This window comes from Sceloporus occidentalis, unplaced genomic scaffold (genome assembly GCF_023333645.1).
Source record: "Sceloporus occidentalis isolate IW3139 unplaced genomic scaffold, rSceOcc1.0.p SCAF_3, whole genome shotgun sequence".
Classification (NCBI taxonomy): Eukaryota; Metazoa; Chordata; class Lepidosauria; order Squamata; family Phrynosomatidae; genus Sceloporus; species Sceloporus occidentalis.
This window is the reverse complement of record NW_028316983.1, coordinates 194,733,886-194,748,047: the sequence shown is the minus strand read 5'-3', so window position 1 is coordinate 194,748,047 and position 14,162 is coordinate 194,733,886. Positions and strand designations below refer to the sequence as shown.

General features: G+C 45.3%; 1 protein-coding gene across 4 annotated transcripts in view; it reads right to left on the bottom strand.

The window, feature by feature from the left end:
• ASXL3 (ASXL transcriptional regulator 3) overlaps nucleotides 1–5,032 on the bottom strand; it is a 157,228-nt gene extending 152,196 nt beyond the window's left edge. For 3 of the 4 annotated variants that reach the window (XR_016280618.1, XM_089517241.1, XM_089517243.1), the window contains exon 1: nucleotides 4,793–5,032. Coding sequence is in view for 2 of the 4 variants with exons in the window: in XM_089517241.1 (XP_089373367.1) it covers nucleotides 4,793–4,846 (54 nt within the window). In the remaining 2 variants the exon portion in view is untranslated. The remainder of the gene's footprint in view (nucleotides 1–4,792) is intronic. The other variant, XM_089517242.1, reaches the window with a different exon arrangement.
• Nucleotides 5,033–14,162: the final 9,130 nt, after the last annotated feature.

Genomic DNA, 14,162 nt, shown 5'->3' with positions numbered 1-14,162 from the left:
CAAGGCACCCTTCCTCCTCCTCCTCCTCCTCCTCAAGGCTATGGAATCCTGGGAACTGTAGTTCTGTGGACCATTCAGCCTCCTTTTGTCAAGAGAGCTCTGGTGCCACAAGAAACTACAATTCCCAGAATCCCATAGCACTGAGCCATGGATGTTTAAGGGGGGGGTCAAACTATTTCTGCAGCCTTTTGCTACCCCAAAGCCCTTCCTATTTAGAAGCAAGGCAAAATCTCTTCCTTCTCCAAGCCATTGAAAACCAACCCAAGTGGAGGGCTGATTGCTTCTTTCCCATTGGTCAGCTTTGGGAGACATTTGCATATTACAAGTAAAGGTGTTTAGGGCCTCAAAAACGATCCTGTGATAAAGAATTACAAGAATATTGACGCGGTATACATTTAAAAGATGAGGCATTTAGACTCCCAGTGAAACATGAATGATTTACGGCCTTTTTTTTTTCTCACTGTAACCTGGAAAGTAATGCCTTTTGCAAGACATATATACCAAGTGGGCTTGCAATAACTCTGAGTGGCAGGTCTCCTGAAGAACTGCTCTCTAGGCTATCCCAGGCAGGGAGGCGGGGAGGGTGGCACACAGCCATGTGGAGGGGTGGAGCTGCCTCCAGGGCCTCGCTGGGGGGGGGGAGTCCCGGGGTGGGGCCAAACTGGGGCGGGACTGTGTGGCCCTGCCCCAAACCGGGAAAGTCCCGCCCCCAGGTGGGATATGGCAACCCTATCTGTAGTGAGAAGATTTTATGGGGTTTTAAAAATCTGACTGCTGGAGTCCACTTACTACAGGCTGGAGACTGGATGACTATGGGGAAACTGAACAGCAGAGCACAGAAAAGTGTGAAAGCTTTGCAGGCCCAGAGTATATAGCAACTGAGTGGATCCACACCAAATGATATTTTTTGATCGAGTGGAGGCATGGAAGAACTTCTGTGCCTAGAAGATGTAGCTTCACACAGATCAATTCAGAGGAAGCTACAGCCTTGACACACCAGCACTAAACGCTGGCATTGGGGCAGAGTGGGGGTGTGACATCTGCATGATGTGTGCCCTGACTCCGCCCCCATGCCAGCATGATGCCACATGCCCCACTGCATGGCAGGAGGCGTCACAGCGCTCTCTTGGCACAGTGTGTACTATACGTGCTGCACCAAAGGAGTGCCGAAGAGCCACAGCGCCAGTGGCTATGGCGCCCTTTCCGTGGTGCAAAAGGAACTGCTTTTTGAAGCTCTTTTTTGTGCAGCAGAAAGGCCAGTTCAGGGCTATGGCATGTGACTGCCATGGCCCCGATCCAACTAGGAAAGAGCCAGCATCCCACCGCCCCTTAGGGGCTATCTGTACAGCCCCCTAGTTACCTTTAGACCCCACTGAAATCCACAGATATCATTACTAGCTTGTACACTGATTTCAATGGGAGGTAAAAGATGGACTTGCCCAGAATACAAGCCATAAAGCTGGATCCATATAGCACTGCATACAGTACCCCATACTATAATATAAACAGCCTTACTGTCATCCAGAATGAAGTTGATTCTGCCCATAAAGAAATTTTGTGAAGCACAAAGGAGACAAATTGCACCTAATTCTTGACCAGTTCATTAGGACCATATCTTAAAGAGTTAAATGTTAAAGAGTCAAATGTTCTTAATTTACACAAATAACCATCTTCTTGAGCACTTTTTTCTCATTATCAACTAGAGTTGTCAGGGGCACATGAAAAAGCATGTAAGGCAGAAATGGGGTGCATATGACTCTCCGGGTGTTTTTGATTTTAATCTGTACCATTCCAAAGCAAAGATAAACCAGTTATTCAAGTGCATTTCAATTTCTTTTCATACAAACCAATCCCACTAAAACATGAGCAAGATTTTTTTTCCCCTGTAAAAGTTGTTCAACAGTGGACTAGATTGCCTTGGAGGGTTAGACTGTCCTTCCTTGGAGGCATTTAAGCAGATGGATGGGTATCTTTAGTTGTGTGTCTGGGAGTGCTTTAGTTGTGTATTCCTGCATGGTAGGGGTTGGAAGAGATGGCCCTTGTGGTCCCTTCCAACTCCAAGTTTCTATGATTCTAACTCAGATCCCAAAACAATGCAGAAATAATTCAGTGTGACACTATTTTAACTGCTCTGGCCCAGTGCTAGGGAATCCTGGAAATTGTAGTTTATTGTGGCACCAGAGCTCTCTGGCAGAGAAGGCTAAAGGTCTCATAAAACTACAGTTCCCAGAATTCCCTAGCACTGAGCCAGGGCAGTTAAAGTAGTCTCAAATTGGATTATTTCTGCACTGTGTTTTGGGCCTAAAAACCTTAAGTACAACCAATAGTCACTATATTCATCCATGAGTACATTCTGGCAGTATCTAATAATCCATGCCCATGTATTCACTCATTTTCAAAGGAATTACAGAAACACAGTGGCACAATTTACAGCACAGTCCATTTTATGCATCTTTATCAGAAACAAGTCCCACATTCCAATGGGATATTAACCCAGCTAAGTGTAAATAAAACTGCATTGTCATTTTGTTGCATGCTTTCCCATATTGCCTCATAAATTTATATTTCACTGTTACACACCTATGGTGTATTGCAGTTACCTTACCCGCCCATGGCAAATGCAAAAAATTCAAATTTATACTGCACCATGATGCATAGGCTACCCTTGCACTGATGACTGTAGTATAACATTTTCCCATAAATTATATATAGGTGATCTGTGCCTTATTACACCCCTACAGACTGCATTACAAAAAATACATTATCAAAACAATGTGCTCTGTAGCAGTCATGACACAGCAACAACAAAAAATGAACATTATCACAGACAAATTGGGCAAGTATCGAAAGGAATGGGTAAAGCATGCTGTTATGGGGAGTCAAAAGTGAAGAGCTGATCTTTCAAATCCTCCCTGAATGTAGAGTAATACTTTACAAAATACACACAGAGTCCTGTACATAAGGATACTGCGCTACGTATAGCATTCCCACAGGGGAAACCTACACATGTCTACTACTGAGTTCAGCGAGATTTCCTTCCAAAGAAGTCAACAAAGGATTTGCTGCCTTGATTTACAGGATCCTGATGCTAAATATAAGCCATATAATTATGCTGTGAAGGACTAACAGGGCTACTTCTGTGAAAATAATGATAAGAGCGGACCACTTGTGAATGCACCACAACAATACAACAACACAGAGAGAAACAAGGAGGAAAGAACAGACATATTTGTTTTGCTGATGGGTCACTGATGTCCTTTAGGAAACACAATGGGCTTCTGAGGGAAAGGATAGCTGACTGTTTTCTGAGAAGGGTGGACATAAAAACCTAGGGTGGGCAGGAAAATCCCTCCACATGTAACATAAACATGCCCCCCGAAAATGTGGACACAGTTTCAGATTACTTGGTTGCATTTAAACAGGTGGGAAACAGAGGACACCCCCCCCCCCCCGCGATCATTTTGCCCATGAACATACTCTCTTTTTCTCTGCAGAAAAGTATCAGGCTTTTATACATAAAGGACCCTTCTGGGTAGTAAAAAGGAGCAAATGCTACTTAGGAGTTTATCACACTGAGGAGATCGGGAGTTTATCCCACGAATACCCAGGAAAAAATCATGTAATTGCGCGAAACAACTTCGCACACAACCCGCCATTAAAGTGGTCGCAAAGAAGCATCGACAGACATCTTTTTACTTTTGGGATTTCAGCGACAAGGCATTTCCGATATCCACTTTCTTTGCGCAACTGCGTACGGTCGTCATTCGTGCAATTCCTCGCCATTTCCACTTCATTTGTGGGATGCTTTAAATGCGCTCTAATCGCTCTTTAATGCCGAAATTAGCCCCGGTGTGATAAACTCCTAATCCTTAGTATATATCCACAGTATATACGCCTTAGTATAAACCCACAGACATAAAGAGGGAGGGGGGTTTAACCTGAACTTCAGACACTCACGCACACAACTACAAAAAGCATTCCCTATACAGAAAGTACTCTCTCTCTCTCTCTCTCTCTCTCTCTCTCACACACACACACACACACACACACAAGGGAGGAGGAGGAGGGGAGGAAGGAATACCCCTATTCTTGGCCAATACATAGGCATGAAAGGAGTACAGAGAGAGTCCTCCCCATGAAGGGTCTGAGGGGACTGCTGTCACAACAGAGATATACAGAGGCCAGCCTTGGTGGGTGAGGAAGGAGAAGAAGCCCTAGGCAGGGAGGGAGGGATGGGTGGATGGGCTGGCAGTCCAGGCTCAGGGCAGAGGTGGGATGGGACCCAAGGATAAGGAGGGCTTCAATAGAGGAGGGGAGTGGCTCCACACTGAGACCCAGGGATGCGGGACTCCCCTGCTGTGGCTCCATGCTGTGGAATTCTGGGAATGGTCGTTTTTTGTGGCACCATGGCAGGGGAAAGTGCTCTCAAACGAGGTGCCACAACAAACGACCATTCCCAGAATTCCACAGCATGCAGTCATGGCAGGGGAGGAAAATGCTCTCTTAAATCAGTGTGGAGGCTGCCCCCAACCCGCAACTCCCCCCTCAAGGAACCCAAGCCCTTGCCCCTTCTTCTGGGGGGGGGGGGGACAGGGGGTCCCACACCCAGCCAGCCCTCCCACTCTCCAGCAACATTTGCCTCCACAGGAGTCACCCAGGGGCTGGAGGGCTGGGCTCTCCCTCTCCCTTTCTCTCTCTCCCTCTGTGTATAGATCTTTATCTATATCTGGGGGGGGGGGGGGTGTTGGGGGCGTGTGAAATGCCCAGCCCAGCGCCCTGCAGGCACACCTACCAGGCGGGCCGCCTCGGCCCAGGTGCGGTCCTTCTTCTTCCTCTTGTCTTTCATGTTTGCATCTCATTGAGACGGTGTTCTTGGGGGGAGGGGAGGGAGGGAGGGAGGGAGGGGAGGGGAGGGAGCCCGAGGGTCCCGCACAGGAGACAATGATAGGATGACGTGGACTTGCCAGGCGCCCCCTCCCCGAAGGAGGGAGGGAGAGGACGGGAGAGGAGAGCAGGGGGGCTTGGCTGGCCCCAGCAGCTGACAGCTTGAGGGATGCTCCGCTCCGCGAGTCACAACAATGCACTGTGACGTCACGCCCGGGGAATGGCGACCGGCCCCCTCCCCTCTCCTCCCCCAAACATTCCATCCCGGGCAAGACCCGCACCAGAGAGCCCCCAGATCTCGCGAGAACTCCCAATGGAGACCCTCTCTCTCTGCCTCTCTTTCTCTCCTCAGCAGCCCCTCACTTCTCTCCAAGCACACACACACACACACACACACAAGCCTCCCACTCCCAGGATGGCGAGACCTCTCCAAGGCTCCCCCCTCTGCTCAGGTCCTGCCAATTCATACCCATGGACCTCCTTAATATAGAATACAGTGGTCCCCCCTCCAAAGAGATTTTCTTTTGGACTTCAGCTCCCAGAAGCCTCAGCCATGGTGGCCAATTGCCTGGGATTCTGGGAGCTGAAGTCCATAATAATAATTTATACCCCGCCTCTCCAATGAGATCGAGGCGGCTCACGACAATATTAAAAAAAACCCATTAAGATACAATAAAATATAATGCCCCATAAATCCAACCACCTAAGCACTAAATCACAGCAATAAACAATAATAATAAACCTAGATGGAAACCTAGAGATTCCTAGAGAGGTGTCCTGTCAGGTAAAAACATTTTGTTATTTGGGATATTTCCCATGTTCATGGGGGTCTTCTGCCCCTAACCCTAGCGAATATGGAGGGACAAGTGTTCAATACAATAATACAACAATAAATCCAATACGCAAACAAAACACCATACAACTCTGATGAATTCGTACAACATAAATAAATCCCCCCTCCCCTCCCTCCTTACATGTTTATTTATTTATCTATACCCCGCCTCTCCAATGAGATCGAGGCGGCGTATAACAAAAAGCATTAAAATATGATGAAACACAACGCCCCAGAAACCAGCCCACCCACCCACCCACCATAACCGAATATCACAGCAATAATAAACAATAACAATAAAACAATACCGTTAAGATTATCAAAGCGGACAAGACAGAGATGCTAATCCAGGAAGGCCTGTCGGAAGAGATCGGTTTTGACTGCCTTTCTAAAACTGTCAAGATTAGTAATATAGCAGGTCCCCTCCAGCAGGCCATTCCATAACTTGGGAGCGGAAGAGAAGGTCCTCTGGGTAACCGCAGCCAGCTTAGTTTTTGCTGGCTGCAGTAGATTTTTCCCAGAGGACCTAAGTGTGTGGGGTGGATTGTATGGACGAAGGTGATCCCGTAGATAAACTGGGCCCAAGCCATGAAGGGCTTTAAAGGTCATAACCAACACCTTGTACTGTGTCCGGAAACTAATGGGTAGCCAGTGAAGGGACTTTAAAATCGGTGTTATACAGCCACCCCTAGATCTCCCAGTGACCAGTCTGGCTGCCATATTTTGAACTAATTGAAGTTTCCAACTTAGGCACAAAGGTAACCCTATGTAGAGCGCATTGCAGAAATCAAGTCATGAGGTTACCAGCGTGTGTATCCCTTAAAGAGCCCAGTTTGGGGACCACTGATCTAGCATGTGGCCTTTGTCTCTATCTGCTTCCCTCCACCTTTCTTAGCATTGTTGTTTGTTTGTTTTCCCAGTGAGCCATGCCTCCTCATGATGTGGCCAAAGTATGAAAGCCTCTTGGCTTCCAGAGAGATTTCTGGATTGCTGTGCTCTAGGGCCCATTTGTATAACTTCTTGGCTGTTTGTAGTAACATTAGCACCTCTTCTCCAGCACCACATCGCAAATGAATTACAGTCAGCCCTCCTTATCCACGGGTTTTTTTAGCCACGGATTCAAGCATACACCACTCGACTTGAAAATGCTTTAAAATATATATAAATTCCTTGAGTTTGCCATGTATTTTCTATGCCATTATGTTGCATGGGACTTGAGCATCCATGGATTTTGTTATCCATGGGGGTCCTAGAACCAGACCCCAGTGGATAACAAGGGCCCACTCATGGCTATATCTTTTAATTCTCTTCCTATCCACTTTCTTAACTGTCCAGTTCTCACATCCATACATGGTAATATGGAATACAATGCCCCCCCCCCCATACTTCTCCTTTAAGTCTTCCTTTGGCTTAGATGCCCCCCCCCCCCCTTAGAGTGACCAGATGGCCTCCTTTTCAACCTTCTGTCCAGGAATGATTCCACAGGTCCTCCTCCATTTGAAGCAGGACTAAGAAGCATGAATTTATGTTTCTGACAGTGTTTTTAGCTCAGGATGGCCAGACTCGGTCCTCCTTTCCCAGAATCTGTCCTCCATTTTAATCTTCTGCCCAGGAGGAATTCCATAAAGTCCTCCATTAGGAACAGGACGAAGGAGCATGAATTTATGATGATGTTCATGATAGTGGCTTTATGTTTCTGATAGTGTTTTTAGCTCAGAATGACCAGGCTCAATCCCAGGACATATCCTCCATTTCAGCCTTCTCTCTCTCCAGGATTTTCACAAGGTCCTCCGTTTGGAGCAGGACAAAAAAATAAATAAGAGGACACAACCACATATTAAAGATATTTTTAATATTAAAAAACGCTCCTAGAAATATAAAATGTGTGCTCCCAGTGGAGGACATTGTGGAATCCACTCCTGGAGAGAAGGTGGAAGTGGAGGACAGGCCCTGGGAAAAGAGGACCATGACTTGTCCCCCTGGGCTACAAACGCTGTCTTAAACAGATAATATTATTATTATTAATAATAAATTTATTTATATCCCGCTCCTCTGAATGAAGTGGCTTACAATAAAATTCAACATCAATACAATATCATATAAAACATTATAACCTTCCCCCTCCCTAACCCTCCCATCAATAATAAGAAAATACAATTAAATTATCAATTATTAAAACCATTAATAAATTAAATAATTAACAATTATTAACAATATCCAGAGCAGAGACAACTAGGTGATAATCAACAATCAGGCTGCATCCACACTGGAGAAATAACCCGGTTTGGCACCGCTTTAACTCTTTCCTGGCTCGAGTCTATGGATTTCTGGGAGTTGGAGTTTGTTGTGGGCCCACAACAAATTCCAACTCCCAGAATTCCATAGTCTTGAGCCAGACAAGGCGTTAAAGCGCTGCCAAACCAGGTTATTTCTCCAGTGTGGATGCAGTCACAGATTGTTAGAGTCACACTATAACCACCAACTCATGCTTCTTAGTCCTGCTCCTATTGGAGGAGGATGAAGCTTGAGATCCTGGGAAACAAGGAGAAACAATGAAGAGGATGAGAGACTACATCTCCCGAGGTGCAATGCGCCTCCGCGTTTACCTCCCTCGATTGAAAAGGCAGCCTCTGGGCATCCCGGGAGTTGTAGTCTGAAAGGAAGCAGGAGCAAGGAAGGCAGACTCCTTTTCTTTTTTGGAGAAGACCTCGGTCCCATCGCATGGGTCCCATCAATAATAATAATAATAATAATAATAATAATAATAATAATAATAATAATAATAATAATAATAATAATAATAATAAATTTTATTTATATATATATTTTAATGAAGTAATACTTCATGAAATGCACAGACAGTCCTGTACATAAGGATACTGCACTACATGAAATAGTGGGTGGGTGGGTGAGTTTATTATATTTCATTGTATTTTAATGTTTTTAATATTGTTGTAATCCACCTCTATCATTGGAGAGACAGGGTATAAATTTATTATTATTATTATTATTATTATTATTATGTCCAGGAACAGATAGAGTGAACAAATCTCCTCTGAACAAATCTTGCCAAGAAACCCCCCATGAACCTTAGGGTCACTGTAAGTAAGAAGGACTGGAAGGAACACAACAACAACAACAAAGGATAAGTGATATGTGTGATAAATGTATTTGCAGCTTTGTATTTGTTTTCCTCAATGCAAAACTGTATTGTGACTTCTTCCTTTAAAAGGAAAAAAAAACTTTCCACGGAAGCTGAATGTCAAGATTGGAGAAGGTACAACCCACAAATCTTTCAAATGGAAAAATGAACAGACTGGGCTGGGCCACCCAGAGGGACAACACCGGTAATGATCCAACCTGGCTTTCTCAGAATAGTAAACCCTGATCCCTAGGCCACCTAGGAGAAGAGAGGACAGGTGAGCATAGGGTTGCCATAAGTGAGGACCTCCAAACCGGGACAAATGTAGGACAAATGCAGGACAACATTTTCAAATGGAGGACACATTTTATAAAAATGGAGGACACTCAAAAAAAATTGAGGCTTTTTTAGAAATGTTAATATAAATGCATGTTTCTTAGGCATGATCAAAATGGAGGACATTTTGACATTATTCGTAGACAGATCACGGAAATGTACTTCCCTTTCTGGCCACCCCCCTCTCCCCATTCCAAACAGCACATTTGAGCATTGAACATGGCTTTATTTTAACATTGCCTCTTGCATATTTCAGAGGCTTATTCCACAACCAAACCCTTTGGTCAAGGGACTTTGGTTTTCCTTCATTTTGACTTGTTTTGTCTGTATTCCTCCCCACTAAATAAAGGAGACATGAAATGGAGTTAATGGGTACAAGGTGTTAAACAAAAAAGTCTTGTGAGACTCTGTAGGCAAGAGGTGCACCATGTTAAGAACTGCATTAAGCACACTTAGGCTGCTGCCACACTGCTTTCACTCTCATCACTCCATCCTATGGAATCCTGGGATTTGTAGTTTGTTGTGGTGCCAAGGCTGGGCTTTGAAATTTCAGGCATAAGAGAGGCAAAGGCCTGGGCTGCATCTACACTGGAGAAATAATCTGGTTTGAGACCACTTTAACTGCCTCGGCTGAATGCTATGGAATTCTGGGAATGGTGGTTTGTTCCAGCACCACAGCAGAATGGCAGTTAACCCCTGGAAAGCTCTCTGACCAAGGTGACCAATGCCCTCACCCCAAAATGTAGGGCACCCAAGCAAAAATATGTAGGACATGGCCAAAAATAAAAGCTAAAAACACCCATGTAATTATAAATCCATGCTTCTTAGCCATAATCCAAATGGAGGACATTTTGAAATTTGACAGAAGAGGACATGTCCTGGAAAAGGAGGAGGATGCCTGGTCACCTTGTCTCTGGTCCAAAATACACTGCAGAAATAAAACAATGCTGGACTGAAATGCCCAGAGTTCCTCACCAAAGCTGCATCCACACTGAGGAAATAATCCAGTTTGAGAGTGACTTAACTGTCCTGGGTTAGTGCTGGGGAATGCTGGGAATTGTAGTACATTGTGGCCCCAGAGCTATCTCTGACAGGGAGTCCCATAACCCTCCAAACGTAGTTGAACTGCAGTGCCCAGAATTCCTCCCCAGGTGCGTCCACACTGAGGAAATGGTCCAGCTTGAGACTGCTCAGTGCTGGGGAATCCTGGGAATTGTAGTCTATTGTGGCCTCAGAGCCATCACTGACAGAGAAGTCTCAATGTGTCCCAAACACTAGCATTCCCAGGATTCCCTAGCACTGAGTTAAAGCAGTCTCAAAGTGAGTTATTATTCCTGCAGTGTGTGAGAGAGATATAAAAGCTAGGGACTGAATTCATTTGGAGGATCTCTGTGTCCAAAACACACTGCTTGGACTGCCAGGGCTCAGTGCTATGGAATCCTGGGAATTGTAGTTTATTGTGGCATTGAGCTTTGGCAGTAAAAGGGGTCTCAAAGTGCAGAGGGGGGGGGGGGGAGGAGAAAAGCCAGGGAGAGTGAATGAGAAGCTCATCTTGGCTGTGACTACTCTGAGAAGAGGAGGAGGAGGGAGGGAGAGAGCCAAGGGAAGTGGCCAGGACCATCAGCCTCCTCTCTTCCACCGAAGACTGCTGGCAAGAAGGTCTGCCCCCAGGCAACGCCTCCTCTGTGGACCATTCAGCTTCCTTTTGTCAAAAGAGCTCTGGTGCCACAAGAAACTACAATTCCCAGAATCCCATAGCACTGAGCCATGGATGTTTAAGGGGGGGGTCAAACTATTTCTGCAGCCTTTTGCTACCCTAAAGCCCTTCCTATTTAGAAGCAAGGCAAAATCTCTTCCTTCCAAGCCACTGAAAACCAACCCAAGTGGAGGAGGGCTGATTGCTTCTTTCCCATTGGTCAACTTCGGGAGAAATTTGCATATTCCAAGTAAAGGTGTTTAGGGCCTCAAAAACGATCCTGTGATAAAGAATTACAACAATACTGAGTGGTATACATTTAAAAGATGAGACATTGAGACTCCCAGTGAAACAGGAACGATTGATGGCCTTTTTTTCTTTGCTCACTGTAACCTGGAAAGTAATGCCTTTTGCAAGACATATATACCAAGTGGGCTGGCAATAGCTCTGAGTGGCAGGTGTCTTGAAGCCCTGCTCTCTAGGCTAAGCCAGGCAGGGAGGCGGGGAGGGTGGCACACAGCCATGGGGAGGGCTGGAGCTGCCTCCAGGGCCTTGCAGGGGAGGGGCTAAACTGGAGTGGGACCATGTGGCCCCGCCCCAAACTGGGAAAGTCCTGCCCCCAGGCGGGATATGGCAAGCCTAGGTGAGCAGAGGTGGTGACAGAGGAACCAAGTAGCTCTTCTTCCACCATCCACTGTCATTCCCTTATTGCTGTCAATCAATGAACGGAACCACATTGCCCATGAGCCTCCTTAAAATGGTCAAAGGCACACTGGGATCTCCCTCAAGGTCCTAGAGAGATTTTACAGCTTACATTGCCCCCTGCTACTCCCTTTCTCAATCACAAGGAGTTTATCACACGGTAGGAATTTCTCTTAATTTCGAATGAAAAGAAAGTGGGGCCAGAATGCGTTCAACGAATTTACATGAATTCAAATTGCGTTTGAGCTGACTTCCCATTGCCTGAAAATAGCTTGCCATTGCCCGAAATTGCTTGTGATCACATCTCACGCAATAATGTTAAACCTCGTGATTGCGTTCGGACTGACTTCCCATTGCCCGAAATTGCGTGTGGTAGTCTATCACGCAATAACGTCAAACCCCATGATTGCATTCAGATTGCCATTGGATTATACTTCCAATTTCCCTTGTCTGATAACGTCCAACCTGGATCTTCCTGGGATATATCTTTGGGAAAGATAAAATCCAAACAAATTCCCTTACAAGGGTCCACAGCCCAGGATGGAGCTTTTCAAGCTCAGTCACCTTCTTTGGACGCTGGACCAATGTTTCTTGCAAACAAGCTAGTAAAATGTGGGCTAGACAATGCAACTGTTAGATGAGTTTGTAATTGGTTGACTGGCTGAACCCAAAGGGTGGCTCCTCTTCAACTTGGAGAGAAGTGATTAGTGGGGTACCACAGGGTTCTGTCCTGGGCCCCATGTTATTCAACATCCTTATTAATGATTGGATGAAAGAATAGGGAACATGCTTATCAAATTTGTCGATGACTCCAAATTAGGAGGAGTAGCTAATACCCCAGAGGAGAGAATCAAAATTCAAAATAACCTTAATAGATTAAAAAGCTGGGTCAAAACTAACAAAAGGAATTTCAACATGGAGAAATGTAAGGTACTACACTTAGGAAGAAAAAATGCACAGATATAGGATGGGGGACACCTGGCTTAACAAGACTACATGTGAAAGGGATCTACTAGGAGTCCTAGTAGACCTCAAGTTGAACATGAGTCAATATGTGATGCAGCAGCTAAAAACACCAATGCAGTCCTAGGCTGCATCCATAAAAGTATAGTATCTATAGCAACTAGCAAGGGAAGTAGTAGTGCCACTCTTCTGCTTTTGTAAGGCCTCACCTGGAATACTGTGTCTAGTTCTGGGCACCACAATTCAAAAGGGATGTTGACAAGCTGGAGCATGTCCAAAGCAGGGCGACTAAAATGGTGAAGGGACTGGAAACTATGTCCTGTGAGGAAAGACTGGTGGAGCTGGGTATGTTTAGCCTAAACATACCCAGCTCCACCAGTTTAGCCTGGAGAAGAGAAGGTTAAGAGGTGATATGATAGCCCTGTATTTGAAGGGGCATCATATTGAGGACGGAGCAAGCTTGTTTTATGCTGCTCCAGAGAATAGGACCCAGAACAATGGATGAAGCTACAGAAAAGAGGTTCCAGCTCAACATTAGGAAGAATGTCCTGACAGTAAGAGCTATTCAATAGTGGAACACACTCCCTTGGAGAGTGGTAGCATCTCCTTTGGAGGTACTTAAATAGAGGCTGGATTGCCATCTGTTGGGGTGCTTTGATTGTGAGTTTCTGCATGGCAGGGGGTTGGCCCTTGTGGTCTCTTCCAACTCTATGATTCTTTGATTCTCCTTTGTTTTCAGTCTTGTTGCTTCTGTTTGACTCTAATAACCCTCCTTGCCTACTTAGGGTCAACTTGAAAAAGCTCAGTGTTTGCTGGTTAGTACAGTTCCAAAGGATATTCTAGAATGAAGCGAAGACATCAAAGACATTCCAGCTGTGCCAGCTATACCATTAAGCAGAGAGTGACCACCTTAGTGACTTGTTGAAGGCAGCAAATAACAGCAAGGTGTTATTGGTTGCGTTGTGTCCTCTGTGGCATGGCCAGCTCCCCTTACGCTTATGGAGTATACTGCTTGCTGTTGCTTGTGCTGACAACTGGAAGACATTGTGCAACTGTTCCAAATCATTCTCTTTGGTAAATTGTAGGTAGGAAAGAGAAGACAGAGGAAACTCTAGAAAAAACAAGAGTAAGTAAGTGCAGATCATTCTCTGAAGGGATGAGTTGACTGAATAAGGCATGTTGAAAGCCGCATTTCACTCCTTTCCATAAGATTCATCTGCTAGTCGAGTTCTGTGGCCTAAATACCCTAAAGACACCAGATCCCATCTGGTCTTGGAAGCTACGGATCATCTCTGAATAGTATTTGAATGAGAGGATGCCAGTTAATACTGTAGGCAATATTTCAGAGGAAGGAACTGGCAAAACCACCTCTATGCCTAAGAAAACCCTATGAAATTCATGGAATCACCATAAGCTGATAGGTAACTTGGAGACACATCCACATGTACCTGTGGAATGGGAGATGGAATAGGTCAAAGCACCATCTCATCTGGCACCAAAATACTTTGGGACTGCCCTGCATTCCTAACAACTTTTGGCCATTTGTAATTTTCATCGCCTCTCCTTAGATACCAGGTGTACTCTAATGGTGCTGGAAAAAATCTCAT